The 12,265-nt window shown below is 40.6% G+C and overlaps 1 protein-coding gene across 2 annotated transcripts in view; it reads left to right on the top strand.

Moving 5' to 3' along the window:
* Positions 1–12,265, top strand: part of LOC119719074 (ATP-citrate synthase-like) — a 38,123-nt gene that overhangs the window by 10,054 nt on the left and 15,804 nt on the right. The window contains exons 6-20 of one of the 2 annotated variants that reach the window (XM_038188376.1): positions 90–169; positions 854–981; positions 1,437–1,555; positions 2,190–2,388; positions 3,209–3,326; positions 3,935–4,083; positions 4,588–4,617; positions 5,876–6,028; positions 6,788–6,894; positions 7,623–7,791; positions 8,753–8,857; positions 9,436–9,632; positions 10,680–10,761; positions 11,228–11,466; positions 12,046–12,139. In XM_038188376.1, coding sequence (XP_038044304.1) covers positions 90–169; positions 854–981; positions 1,437–1,555; positions 2,190–2,388; positions 3,209–3,326; positions 3,935–4,083; positions 4,588–4,617; positions 5,876–6,028; positions 6,788–6,894; positions 7,623–7,791; positions 8,753–8,857; positions 9,436–9,632; positions 10,680–10,761; positions 11,228–11,466; positions 12,046–12,139 — 1,969 coding nt within the window. The remainder of the gene's footprint in view (positions 1–89; positions 170–853; positions 982–1,436; positions 1,556–2,189; positions 2,389–3,208; positions 3,327–3,934; positions 4,084–4,587; positions 4,618–5,875; positions 6,029–6,787; positions 6,895–7,622; positions 7,792–8,752; positions 8,858–9,435; positions 9,633–10,679; positions 10,762–11,227; positions 11,467–12,045; positions 12,140–12,265) is intronic. The other variant, XM_038188377.1, reaches the window with a different exon arrangement.

Raw genomic sequence — 12,265 nt, 5'->3', positions numbered from 1 at the left:
GTCCCCACATTGGAGAATCATATTGATTCTTTACTGTTACGAATGTAAATTAATTTTAAAAAAATGAAATCTGTTGATCTGCTTCGCAGCATGATTGCCAAGTTCGTGGAGGCTCTGTACAAGCAGTTCAGGGATCAGTACTTCACTTACTTGGAGATCAACCCACTGGGTATGTAGACCACCATTACCACCCCACCCCAGCCCACCACTCCCATCCACACCCACTTTTTGGTATCAGCGATGATATTTCATTCTTGAAATTCTCTTTGGGATGTCATTATTATTTATTTATTTCTGGTAATGAAACCAAGGGTTCCTCAAAAGCACCCTAGGCACTGTAGCTCGCAAGCCTGAAGAAACCTGTGGAGAGAAGACAATGAGAAGAAATTACAGTTTTAGAGGTGGGAGGAAAACCCACAGAATCAGGTAGGGACTGAAAACCCAATTCGCATGTGGACTAGGGCAGGAATCGAACCCGGTTCACAGCGATGGAAGGCGAAGGAGGGAGCGTAGATCAGAAGTTTGGCTTTGTGACTCATGACCGGAGGGTCAGGGGTTCAAATCCAGCTGCTGGCCATAGGTTGTGTCCATGGGCAAGCCACTTTACCCCTTCTTGCCTCTCTCCACCCGAAAGTGTAATTAGGAACCTGCATTAGCTGGAGGATAAGCTGCTATGGAAATATTATCATATTCCATCCCCGGGGAATATAAATATTCTCATTTGTTTCATGCCAAGGAAACAAGATATAAACACTAGCCTAACGATGTATATTGACTACACACAGACATTTACAATATTCATGTTCAAGTTGTTCAATCTTGTTTTTTCCTTTACTTTTTCCTCTTTGTGAAGTTGTGACAGATAAAGTCTACATCTTGGACTTGGCTGCCAAGATTGACGCCACGGCCGAGTACATCTGCAAGGGTCAGTGGGGGGACATCGAGTACCCGCCCCCGTTTGGACGAGAGGCTTTTCCCGAGGTAAATCGGAAACAGATCGTCTGCATAACTGTTTCCATTCCAAGATATTTTAAGCGGTGATTTGTGTTTGGTAACTCAAACTTCAAATAGCAAACTTGCATATCTTGGCTGATATGCAAGATCTTCGCTGGTAACCTACCTATCTATTGCTTGCTTGCCATACTCGCCATAGCGGGACCAATCAAATATACATCCAGTGACCGGTAGCGTTTTTGTCCTGTTGTGATAACGTTGCTTTAACTCATGAGATTTGTGTGCTGCTATATTTGGGCTTGGCTGGTGTACAATCCTTCCCTGGTAACCTGCTTATCTATTGCTGACATGATGCTGGCAACCAGTGAAATACATCCCATGCTATTTGGTTCTCACGCAGTAGATTTTGTGCCTTTGTAATTGGATGTCGCTGGTATGCACGATCTTCCCTGGTAACCTCTTTTTTGCTTGAATCACCCCAGGAAGCCTACATCGCTGATTTGGACGCTAAGAGTGGAGCCTCCCTCAAGCTGTCCATCCTGAATCATCATGGGCGGATCTGGACCATGCTGGCTGGGGGCGGGGCCTCTGTCATCTACAGGTATAGACCTTTATCATGCTGCCACCATTTCAGTCATGTTCCCTGTATACAATAACAGTACTGAATGATAATGTTTTTGTGCAAAAAGGAACCAGACTATTTTCCTTCCAGCCTCACTTAGGTTACGTTGATTTGAATGGGAAAATATCAAGATGGCTGCAACATGATAATGGTACATGTATATTGTTTGGTTTTGACATCTGGAATAAACCCAGCACTTGTAATACTATACAATTTTTTTTTAAAAGACGGGGTAAAAATTAATCAACCAACATCAATCAACACATGTTAAGAAAAAGTGGGTACAAACTAAAAATTAAAAATTTGGGTTCGGGCCGATGTTATTAAATATTTTAACTTAAACAATTTTACTGAGATTTTCACAGGTTTTTGTTCAATTCCTTGTACATAATGTAGTTTAGTTGGTGGAAAAGTGATTGCTAATTTAAACCTTTTTCCGACCTAGAATTTATGGGACATTGATCTGAATTTTAGAATGTATACAGGAATATTTTAAGAAGGCTCTCATTAAAGCCAAGCCCAACACAGTCGGAGAACGTGATTTTTATTGACTTCCTTTTTTTTTTATATATCCACTTTGATAAATGTTGTCTTCTTGACCTCTGAACTCCAGCGACACCATTTGTGACCTCGGCGGGGCCAAGGAGCTGGCCAATTATGGCGAGTACTCCGGAGCACCCAGCGAGCAGCAGACCTACGAGTACGCCAAGACAATACTCAGTCTGATGACTCGCGAGAAGCACCCGGACGGGAAGGTGTTGATCATCGGTGGCGGAATCGCTAACTTCACCAACGTGGCTGCCACTTTCAAGGTATGTGGTGACAATATTACCCCCCCCCCCCTCTCTGAAGAACAGACTATCCCTTATGCTAATCCTAAATCTTACCCAGTTCCATAAACTAGAGCAGGGTCCCCACAGTCATGGAAAATCATGGAATTTCATGGAATTTCATGGAATCTCATGGAATTTTATGGAATTTCATGGAATTTCATGGAATTTCATGGAATTTCATGGAATTTCATGGAATTTAAAGGTATCATGGAAAGTCATGAAATTTTGTCATTTTACTAAGAGTCATATTCTCAAATATAATCAAGGAAAAGTTATGGAATCTTGCACAACCCATACATGATGATGCGTAATATGTGGTCATGTCCGACTTCCAATTTGCATGAGTTTATTTTACTTCCTCTGTATGCATGTACGCTGTGAACTTGTTGCATGTTCAGTGCACCATTGTGATGCTTTTGTGGTGCTCAGTGGTCTTGTGTCAAACTGGAAGACTGAAAGGCTGAAAGGGAGTGGCGTCCCTTGCCTCAGTGTGATGACTGGCCAGTGTATTGAAAATGGCTCCTAAGATGCCAAAACTGCGTAAGATTTGGTCATGGAAAGCCCAAACTTCGTTCTGGAAAAGTCATGCACAATTGAAAAATGAAAAACTGTGGTCTGGATTTCACAGACGTCATGCATGTAGAATATCCAAAGACATGGAGTTGGAGACAATGAAACAGCGTCATGCTTGTTCATCGGACCAATTTGAGCATGTTTGTTATGGAATTATGTTACAGATTAATTTGCAGAAATTAATTGGGAAAAATTTAATTGGCATTTCGTTGTCTGTTTTGAACAGGGTATTGTAAGGGCACTCAAAGAATACAAGACCAAGTTGATTGATAACGGAGTGTCCATTTTCGTCAGGAGGGGCGGTCCCAACTACCAGGAGGGGCTGAGGGTCATGAGAGAACTAGGTGAGAGAATGAGTTTTATCTAGAATTATTCCCTCTAAATTACCTTTGTATCAATGGAACTGACCCATACACGCTTTGCCGATGCTTAAAGGCATAATTAAAGGTTAATTTGCATTTATCCTTAAAGTAACCTCAGAATATTTTCAAAAATTCTTTTTTGGATTAAAGATCATTATTGGTACTAAACACCCTGTGAAATTATTCCATCTGGCTTGCTATGATCTAGAAGAAATCAAGAAATGTAGGTGATTTCCAACGATCAGTCAATTGACTGATTGTTGGAAATAAAGAGTTCTATTAACGAAATTGTGTTTCGTGATCAAAAGGTTGTGCATGGTTTTTCACTGTTTTCTCGAAAAGTGTAATATCCACTGAGCTGAAACTTCAACAGGTTAGGTTTTGAACATTTTTCTATGGATTTTGAGTGGTGTTATTATTGGAAACGAACAAAATGCATGAAAAGCAAATGATCCCACATGCTTTTAATATTGCCGACAAACGTCCTTTATAATTTCTTTGTTTGGAATTTGAATTATGAGAAAAGTGCTACAAAGACTGTGCAACCCAAAATCCAAATTTTGATCTACTATTTTTTCTCGAAATCACAGGGAGTTCTCTGGGTGTCCCCATGCACGTCTTCGGCACAGAGACCCACATGACGGCGATCGTAGGCATGGCGTTGGGCAAGCGCGAGATCCCCACCGTCACGACGGCAAAAGACCAGACAACCGCCAGTTTCTTGCTCGCCGGAAGTGCTGTAAGTACCCTTGTCCATTTTACGATTTAAAATAAGTCTGTGTCCACAACAAGTCATTGTTGTCAGTGGCTACGGCTATACACAGTGGTGAAACAATGGCAAGAAAGTGAAGCAGTAGCCACAACTACCTGATACACAAATGGCTTAGGCTTTCATGAATTGAACAAGCTATAGTCTTCTTGTCACTTCTTGGGAGTATATTTACCGTAATTTGTGCATGCAGCGAAGTAGGCTTGATTTCAGAACGAATTAAATGTTTACAATTTGCACTAGGCAATGTCACCTTTTTTTCTTGTTTATAACCAACACACTCACTATTAGCAATAGTTCAGTCTGAAAATGTTCAATGGATGTCCAGAGTTTGCTTGAATATTTTTGGATCGATTTCCCAATTTTGCTACTTATGTTAATGTGATCACATTGATACCAATGATATTACTTTGCATGCTAATTTTTTACTGACTGCAATTTTTATATCTCCCGTGCCTGCACTTAACACAAAAGTCCAAAAAGACTGTTGAAAGTACCGACAAAGTAAGTTGGGCTGTTATGTACCATGTGTAAACAGAATTTTCTCTTTTTTTTTAGTTAACCTACAGAACTAACCTTTCTTTAGATTTGCCTGTTAGCCCTAAACCCCCTTAGTAAAATGTAAAATGTTGTCTACGGATTATTCCAAACTTTGCTTTGTGTCTTGCGAGTAGATGGTTGCATGTACGAAGTATACACAGCATGTTTTACCCCAACACTACGGCGTTCTACATAATTTCCTGTATTTCTAACAAACAGAAGTGAAATTTTGTTATTTGTGTATAAGTACAGATGGGTCATTTTATAAATGTAGGGTCCAAAATGTGACACTTTTCCTGTCTGTGTCACCTTGGTACTTCGTATTTTACCATTCAAGTGTCATTCAGAATGACTTCAAATTATATTTTTTGTTGTTGGATAGGTCGTGTGCTATTCGTAATCACTCTTAGCATTGAATGCATCAACCCTAACTCCCTAGCGTCTTTTACTAGGAACTGGATCAATTCCATTGAAATCCATCAATCACCGTGCGTCCAATACAAAACTGTACATGACATAATGGAATCCACCACTGACGCACTTGTTGACATTCGTGGACTTGCTACACATGGCTTTTATCACAATAGCAGTACAGGAAGCTAGGCAAAATCAATCGGATACCCCTAGCACTGCTTCAGGCCAGTAGGCCCAAGTCCATCATACTCCATCAATATGGGGGATATATTTTGATGGAGTCAGATGTAACAAGAACAGGGAAAAAAAGTGGACCCCACATTTATTGAATGACCCACATGTACTGAGTCGCTTATTGTTTAAGTTGCCTTGTTGCAGGTGGTGGTGTGCAAAATGTATGACTGTTTTAATTATCGTTCTTTTCCATTGTCTTTCGTGTTTGTTGAATACATGTAGCTACAAAGTCGAAGCACAACGCAAAGTCTCGTTCCAGGCAGATGAATATTTTATCAAACAAATCATAGAAAAGTGCTAGATAAGCAAAAGTTAGAATTTCTGCTTAGTGACTTTTAATTTAGCCAATTAGGTTTATATTCATCATATACTAACTTTGTTGTACTTGTGTAGAATTGTTAGGCTATCCCAAGAAATTGGCATTAGTGGATACGGCTTTGGATTCAGGCATTGTTTCAATGCTGTGAGAATCCATAGCCCCAGAAAAAAATGTCACCATCCAAGTGGTAAATTATTTTACTCAAACTGTTCCAACATTTTCACCTTGTCGTGGTTTGTCAACTTTCTCGGACAGGATAAGCCAACCAACCAGCCATCTTCCAAGGCCGCAGATGCGGCAAACAGTGCGCCCTCTAGTGACAAGAATGGTCTCAGTCAGGCGGCCGGCGGGACCGTGGCCGGTGGTGATGCCAGTGCTAAGAAGCCACTGTTCACTAATACGACTAAGGTTTGTTGGGAAATCGTCTCCCGAAATTGTTTTCCCATCATTCACACCTGAGCCCCAAATCATGAAAAATAAGTTGTTTCAAGTTTATGCATTTTAATTTCCATTTTGTAAATAATTATTTTTAGAATTTTTAGAATTATTCTGTGAGGTTTTTTTTTTTAATAGTCTCCAGAAATTGTCTTCAATCATTCATACCTAAGCCCCAAATCATGGGGGAAAATTGTTTAAAGTGTCTGCATTTTAATTTCCACTTTGAAATAATTTAAACAAATTAAAACATTTAAAAATTATTTTGTGAGTGTTTTTTTTAACAAACACTGGGCAAGTTCAATGAAGGACCTTTAGTCGACTAATGGTTGATTCGTGCGTCAACTTACACCTTCGTACTACTAGCAACATGCAAACGCCTCTTGTCAAACGCTGGTCAAAACGCCATCACAAAACTTCTTGGTTCCGACTCCCTGTTGTACTATTGTAACTGGGTATATGACCAACCTCGGCAGGTCAGCCCGAATAGTTGACTAGACTAGTCCAACCAGCAAGGCTTCAAGCAAATTTTATTTTCACAATTTTGATTTTCTGTCTCAAACAATTGGAGGTGTATCAGTAACCAAGCTCTGAGATTCATTTCCCACTCGTACTTATTGATAAAAACATGAAGTAAAAACATGAAAACGTACAGTAAACTATTAAAACTACATTTGAAATTGGACATAAATTATCATGTTTCCTGTTTTTTTTACTTCCCAACCTTCGCAGAGCCTGTTGTACGGTATGCAGCCCCGAGCTGTCCAGGGCATGCTGGACTTTGACCACTCCTGCCGACGTGAAGAGCCCTCTGTTGTCGGCATGGTCTATCCATTCAGGTAAGGAATCCATGTTGGAATCTCCATTCTTCCTGGAGCGCTGTGGTTCAGTGGACACGATGTCTGACTTGTGTTATGGTACCTAGGTTCAAACCCTGGTGGGGGAACACGGTGCTTGTGTTCTTGGGCAAGACACTTTACTACAATTGCCTCTCTCCACCCATAAGTATCAATTGGCATCTTGCGAGGGTAGGGATCAGATTGTGCTGATTTGGATCTTCTGCAGGAAAAAAAAAACGTCTCATGGCCTGATGAACAGGGGTAATAATTATGAAGCACTTTGATGCTTGTTTTTGTTCATCCGATTTTGTTGGTTGGTTGGTTGGTTGGTTTCTCTGTTAAGATAACGCAAACGTTTTGGACAGATTTGCATGACAATGAAATTTCTAGGGATGGTCCTTGTTACACCTTGAAATTGTTTGGCCTTTGCGGAGGTTTGCGCTCTCTGAGTGCTTTCTAGTTCCTTCTTTTTCAGTGGTATGTCTGATTTTAAGTATATCGGACTTAAAATCCTATTGGTAATTTGGAAATTGGGGTCAGGCCAAGTCAAGGGCAACTGGTGTTGTGTTCTTGAGCAAGTCACTTTACATGGATTTTCTGCGCCTAGTATTATATCATATTTTAACGAGATGGCAACTGACAGGCTTAAATGCATCTGCCCTAACACAGTATCCATGAAAAAAATACCATAATATTTTTATTTTTTCAAAATTTATTTTTATTTCTAGCGGCGAACACAAACAGAAGTTCTACTGGGGCCACCGTGAGATCCTTATCCCCGTCTACAAGAGCATGGAGAAAGCCATGAAGATACACCCGGACGTGGATGTCATGATCAACTTTGCCTCGCTGCGGTCGGCGTACGACAGCACCATCGAAACCATGGAGTACCCGCAGGTCAGCCATGGGCACATTCTAAAAAAAACATCTGCGTAGAAATCAATGTTTCTGTCCCCACAATGACAGACGGTGGCCAGTCCATCACAAATCCCATGTTGTGTTAACTCACAAGTCGACTCGCCAGTCATTAGTAACAGGGATTAACAATGACCAAAATATATTCTTTGTCGCAATTTCGTTCAAATAGCATGTGGCTTTTGAGAACTCAGTGTGATGGACTTCAATTCTACTTCTCTCGAAACCACAGATGACTCGCAAAAAAAAAAAAATTTGTCACATGATGTGACAGCATTTTGACCTTTTGATCTTATTGCTTTAAAAGTTGGTTCATTGGAGGTCAATAGGTGTATTTAAAGGGAAAATACAACATTTGCAAACATCAAAAAATAAAACTACCAAATCATTTTGAAATACCTTGTTGGACTGTTAGTGAATGACAGTGTAAAGCATCCTGTAAAATCATGGCACCTGGTATACTGTCGTTTTCAAGAAAAGTGGTATTTTTGTATCAATTTCCAACGCTGATCGGCCGATCAGCGTTGGAAAAAACTGGCTTTTTTTCAAATACTGGCCCCAATTGACCATCGCACTTGTTTGCAATCGATTACACACCTATGAACGGGTACAAGCCAGCTAGACTGGTTCCCTGACCTTACATTTCCCCAATGTATGTAAACTGCTCTGTTTCTTCTTACATGGAGTCAGGGAACCAGACTACAGGAAAATGATTGTTTTTCTTGGTTTTTATAGCATTTTCGAACTCAAAACCTCAAAAAAAGTCAGTGTAACTATATTTGCTATATATTTCCAACCCCCCAATTCCATCCATTTCTGAAAATTACAGCAAAAGCAAATGATGTATATTCCCTTTAAATAAGATAAATGTCTAAATGTTCATGTGTTAGCTAACCGACTACCCATTGGTCATCATTTTTAATGGAGATATTTTAACTGACAGATTCGCACCATCGCCATCATAGCAGAAGGAATCCCGGAAAACAAGACGCGCATGCTGATCAACATCGCCAATGAAAAGGGAGTGACTATCATTGGCCCAGCTACGGTAGGTCAAAGGTCATTGGTATTGAAACGCCAAATTAGGTAGGAGTTAAGAATTGATTAATGGCTCCTTGGGCCAACAAAAGAGGGCGCGTTTTTACCACTTTTGAGAGCTCCCTGGACAGCGTGTGCGTACTGTACTGTACTGGTCCGCGCACTAATACGCATGACTCTCTGAATGTGACAGGTATTAGCCACAGCGTCTTCGCGTGAGCGTCAAGCGTTGTCAGCGCACAAATGCATTCGAATTTAACTTGCGATGGTCTTTCATACTTATCCCAGCCCCAATAACTTTGGAGTATTGAAAATACACAGTGGATAGACCAGGAACCAGTCTAGGTCACCCCCAACTCTCCATTTCTGACCGTTGAAGGAGTACTTGTGCACCGAGCCCATAGCCTTGCTTTTACAAAAACTGGTGATAAGAACTCTTAGTGTGAAGAAACTGTCTTGATTTTTTTAACAGGGATTTTTCTTGAGGTTGGTGGCATCAAGCTGTTTAATGTTTTTACTTAATTATATATTTTTTTATTGTTTTTGAAAACTTTTTGGAACGAAAACTTTTTGTATTTTCAACTTTAGGTTGGTGGCATCAAACCAGGCTGTTTCAAGATCGGCAACACGGGAGGCATGCTGGATAACATCCTAGCATCCAAGCTCTACCGCCCTGGCAGCGTGGCCTACGTCTCTCGCTCAGGCGGGATGTCTAACGAACTGAACAACATCATCTCTCGGAACACTGATGGAGTGTATGAGGGTGTGGCTATCGGTGGCGATAGGTAGGACAAAACTTTCATTGTTTTCAAAGGCAGATAGGATCGTTTGCATTTATCCCAAAAGTGACCCGCCAAATTATTATCAAAAAAGCTTACTTGGATTAAAGATCGTACTGGTACGATTAAAATTATTCCATCTGGCTTACTGTCATTGAGGAGAAATGTAGGTGATTTCCAAGGACCAGTCTAGGCCAAAAAAAAAAAGTCTCCGGTTTCTGGTATGCGCGCGCATTGCCGTAGCCATGCGCGTCGGCAAAATGAAAAAGTTTTTTTTTCAATGAAAGATGATGTCTCAAAACCGCCAAACTCACTGGTTTGACTGGAATCCTGCTGCTGCACAATTTTAACGTGTTTTTAGATGGGGTTATGATCGAGAATAAGCTTTATGTGGCCTCTCTGGTCTCCCATAATATTTGCACTAAGTTTAGTCGGGCACCATTTGCAGTCATCAGCCGACATTTGAAGCAAAAAAAACAGTTAAAAAAAAAAAAAAAAAGCCGCATCGCCGCACCACTTTTTGGGCAAGCACCATACCAGAAACCGTAGACTTTTTTTTTTTGGCCCTATAGACTGATTTTTGAAAATAAAGAGAGCTGTATACGAAATCCTGTTTCGTGATCAAAATGTTTTGCATGTTTTTTTAATGTTTTCTCGAAGAGTGTATATACACCCACTGAGCTGAAACTTCAACAGGTTAGGTTTTGAATATTCTTCTTTGGATTTTGAGTGGCCTTATTATTGGAAATGAACAAAATGCATTAAATGCAAAATGATGCAGTATGCCTTGAAAATAATAATCACAAAAAAGTCACAGAGATTTTGATTTTGTCTGACGGGAACATCTTTAATACTCTAGGGAATCTTGCCGAACGCTTTATGATGATCATTACTTGACTTAGAAGAACTGATGGAACTGCAGCTAACAAGATTCAGACATCGTGTCTATACCATCAGCGCATCAGCGGAATTGTTTTAATGACTAGGAGGGCAAGACTTTTGACATTTTTCATGTCACTTTGTAAACAATCATGTTTCTTTGATCAATCGTAGGTATCCAGGCACAACTTTTGTGGATCACATGCTTCGTTACCATGACGACCCGAGTGTCAAGATGCTGGTCATGCTCGGAGAGGTAAGTCTGTGATTTGTAAAACGTTCCTTTTGTTTCTAAAAACGCTAATCCCTCGTGCCTTTTGTACACACACACAAAGTCTGTGAAGTCTGTGGAGGCAGACTGTGTGTTGATCTTGGATTGGCCGTTGCGCACGGCCTATTGTTGTACAATTTACGCTCCAGTGCACACCCCAGAGTATTGAAACATGTTAGGTTTCAGCAAGAAATATTGTTCAAATACTGTTGAAATGACTCTTGCGAATCAGTATTGGCTGTAAATCAGAAGGTGGCTGGACAATTTTGCCTTTTGCGAAAAATCGAAATTTTCGGCAAAAATAATCCCGTCGCGAAGTGGTTAATGCCGTGGGGACGACGTTGTGATTATATGCACCTATCAGGTATTGGGAGCTGGAAAAATTAGAGCGACCATCGGAGCGACTTTTTAGACTTTTTTTTTTTGGACAAAATTATTTCTCTAATATTAGGTTGGCGGAGTTGAAGAATACGAGATCTGTAAGGCCATCGAGACCGGCCGCATCAATAAGCCGGTTGTCGCGTGGTGTATCGGGACTTGCGCCACCATGTTCTCGTCAGAAGTGCAGTTTGGTCACGCCGGGGCCTGTGCCAACGCCGAGAGCGAAACGGCCTCGGCCAAGAATCAGGCGCTGCGAGTTGCCGGGTCCTACGTGCCGAACAGCTTCGATGATCTGGACAAGAAGATCAAGTATGTCAATTTTTTTTCATAAAACAAAATTCTTCTAGAAAGTTTCTACCTTAAAGCTATAGTCCATCATTTGTAATTAGTGCATTTTGTTCGTTTGAAGCAACAAAAGTGTTCAAAATCTAATGAAGGATACTGAGCAACTAACCTGATGAAGTTTCAGCTAAACTTCAGCTGTACATTCCGAGAAAAGCAGCATTCTAAGATCTCAATTTCAAATCAAAAGTTACTGAATCATGTTTTGAATTGTTTTGAATTGCAGCTATACGCGACATCGCGCACTGATCCAACGAATTATAACAACCGCGCGCGCGTGTGCGTCGTTCCAATACTGTCGTTGAATAACAAAACGAACTACTAATTTAAATTTTCCTACGGTGCTTCTTAAGAATCACCATTGGAAATGACTTCTTTCGTTGATTACTTCAAAATGACAGCTTCCCAGAAAGAATAATTTCACAGGGAGTTTAGTCCCCTTACTATCTTTCAACCAAGTAGGTTTTTCAACAGGTTTTTGTTTGCGATAAAGCAGCTGATCATTTTGCAGTTGTTTTCAATTGACTCATTGTCCTTTGTTTGTAGTGAGGTGTACCAGCGCCTGGTGGCAGAAGGGGTGATAGTACCCAAGCCGGAGATTCCCCCACCCACAGTGCCAATGGACTACTCATGGGCTAGGGTAAGACTTATAGTCCTTTTGCTCCGTGTAATCACTATAGCATCATGAAGTAAAATTTTTCTGCCTGTTTGCCATGTGCTTGATAGACAGGTGTAGTATTATTTTAATGAAAACTACTTTCGGTGG

This window comes from Patiria miniata, unplaced genomic scaffold (assembly GCF_015706575.1).
Source record: "Patiria miniata isolate m_02_andy unplaced genomic scaffold, ASM1570657v1 HiC_scaffold_8, whole genome shotgun sequence".
In the NCBI taxonomy this organism is placed as follows: Eukaryota; Metazoa; Echinodermata; class Asteroidea; order Valvatida; family Asterinidae; genus Patiria; species Patiria miniata.
Note: the sequence above shows the minus strand (reverse complement) of the source record. Positions and strands in the feature narration are given on the sequence as shown.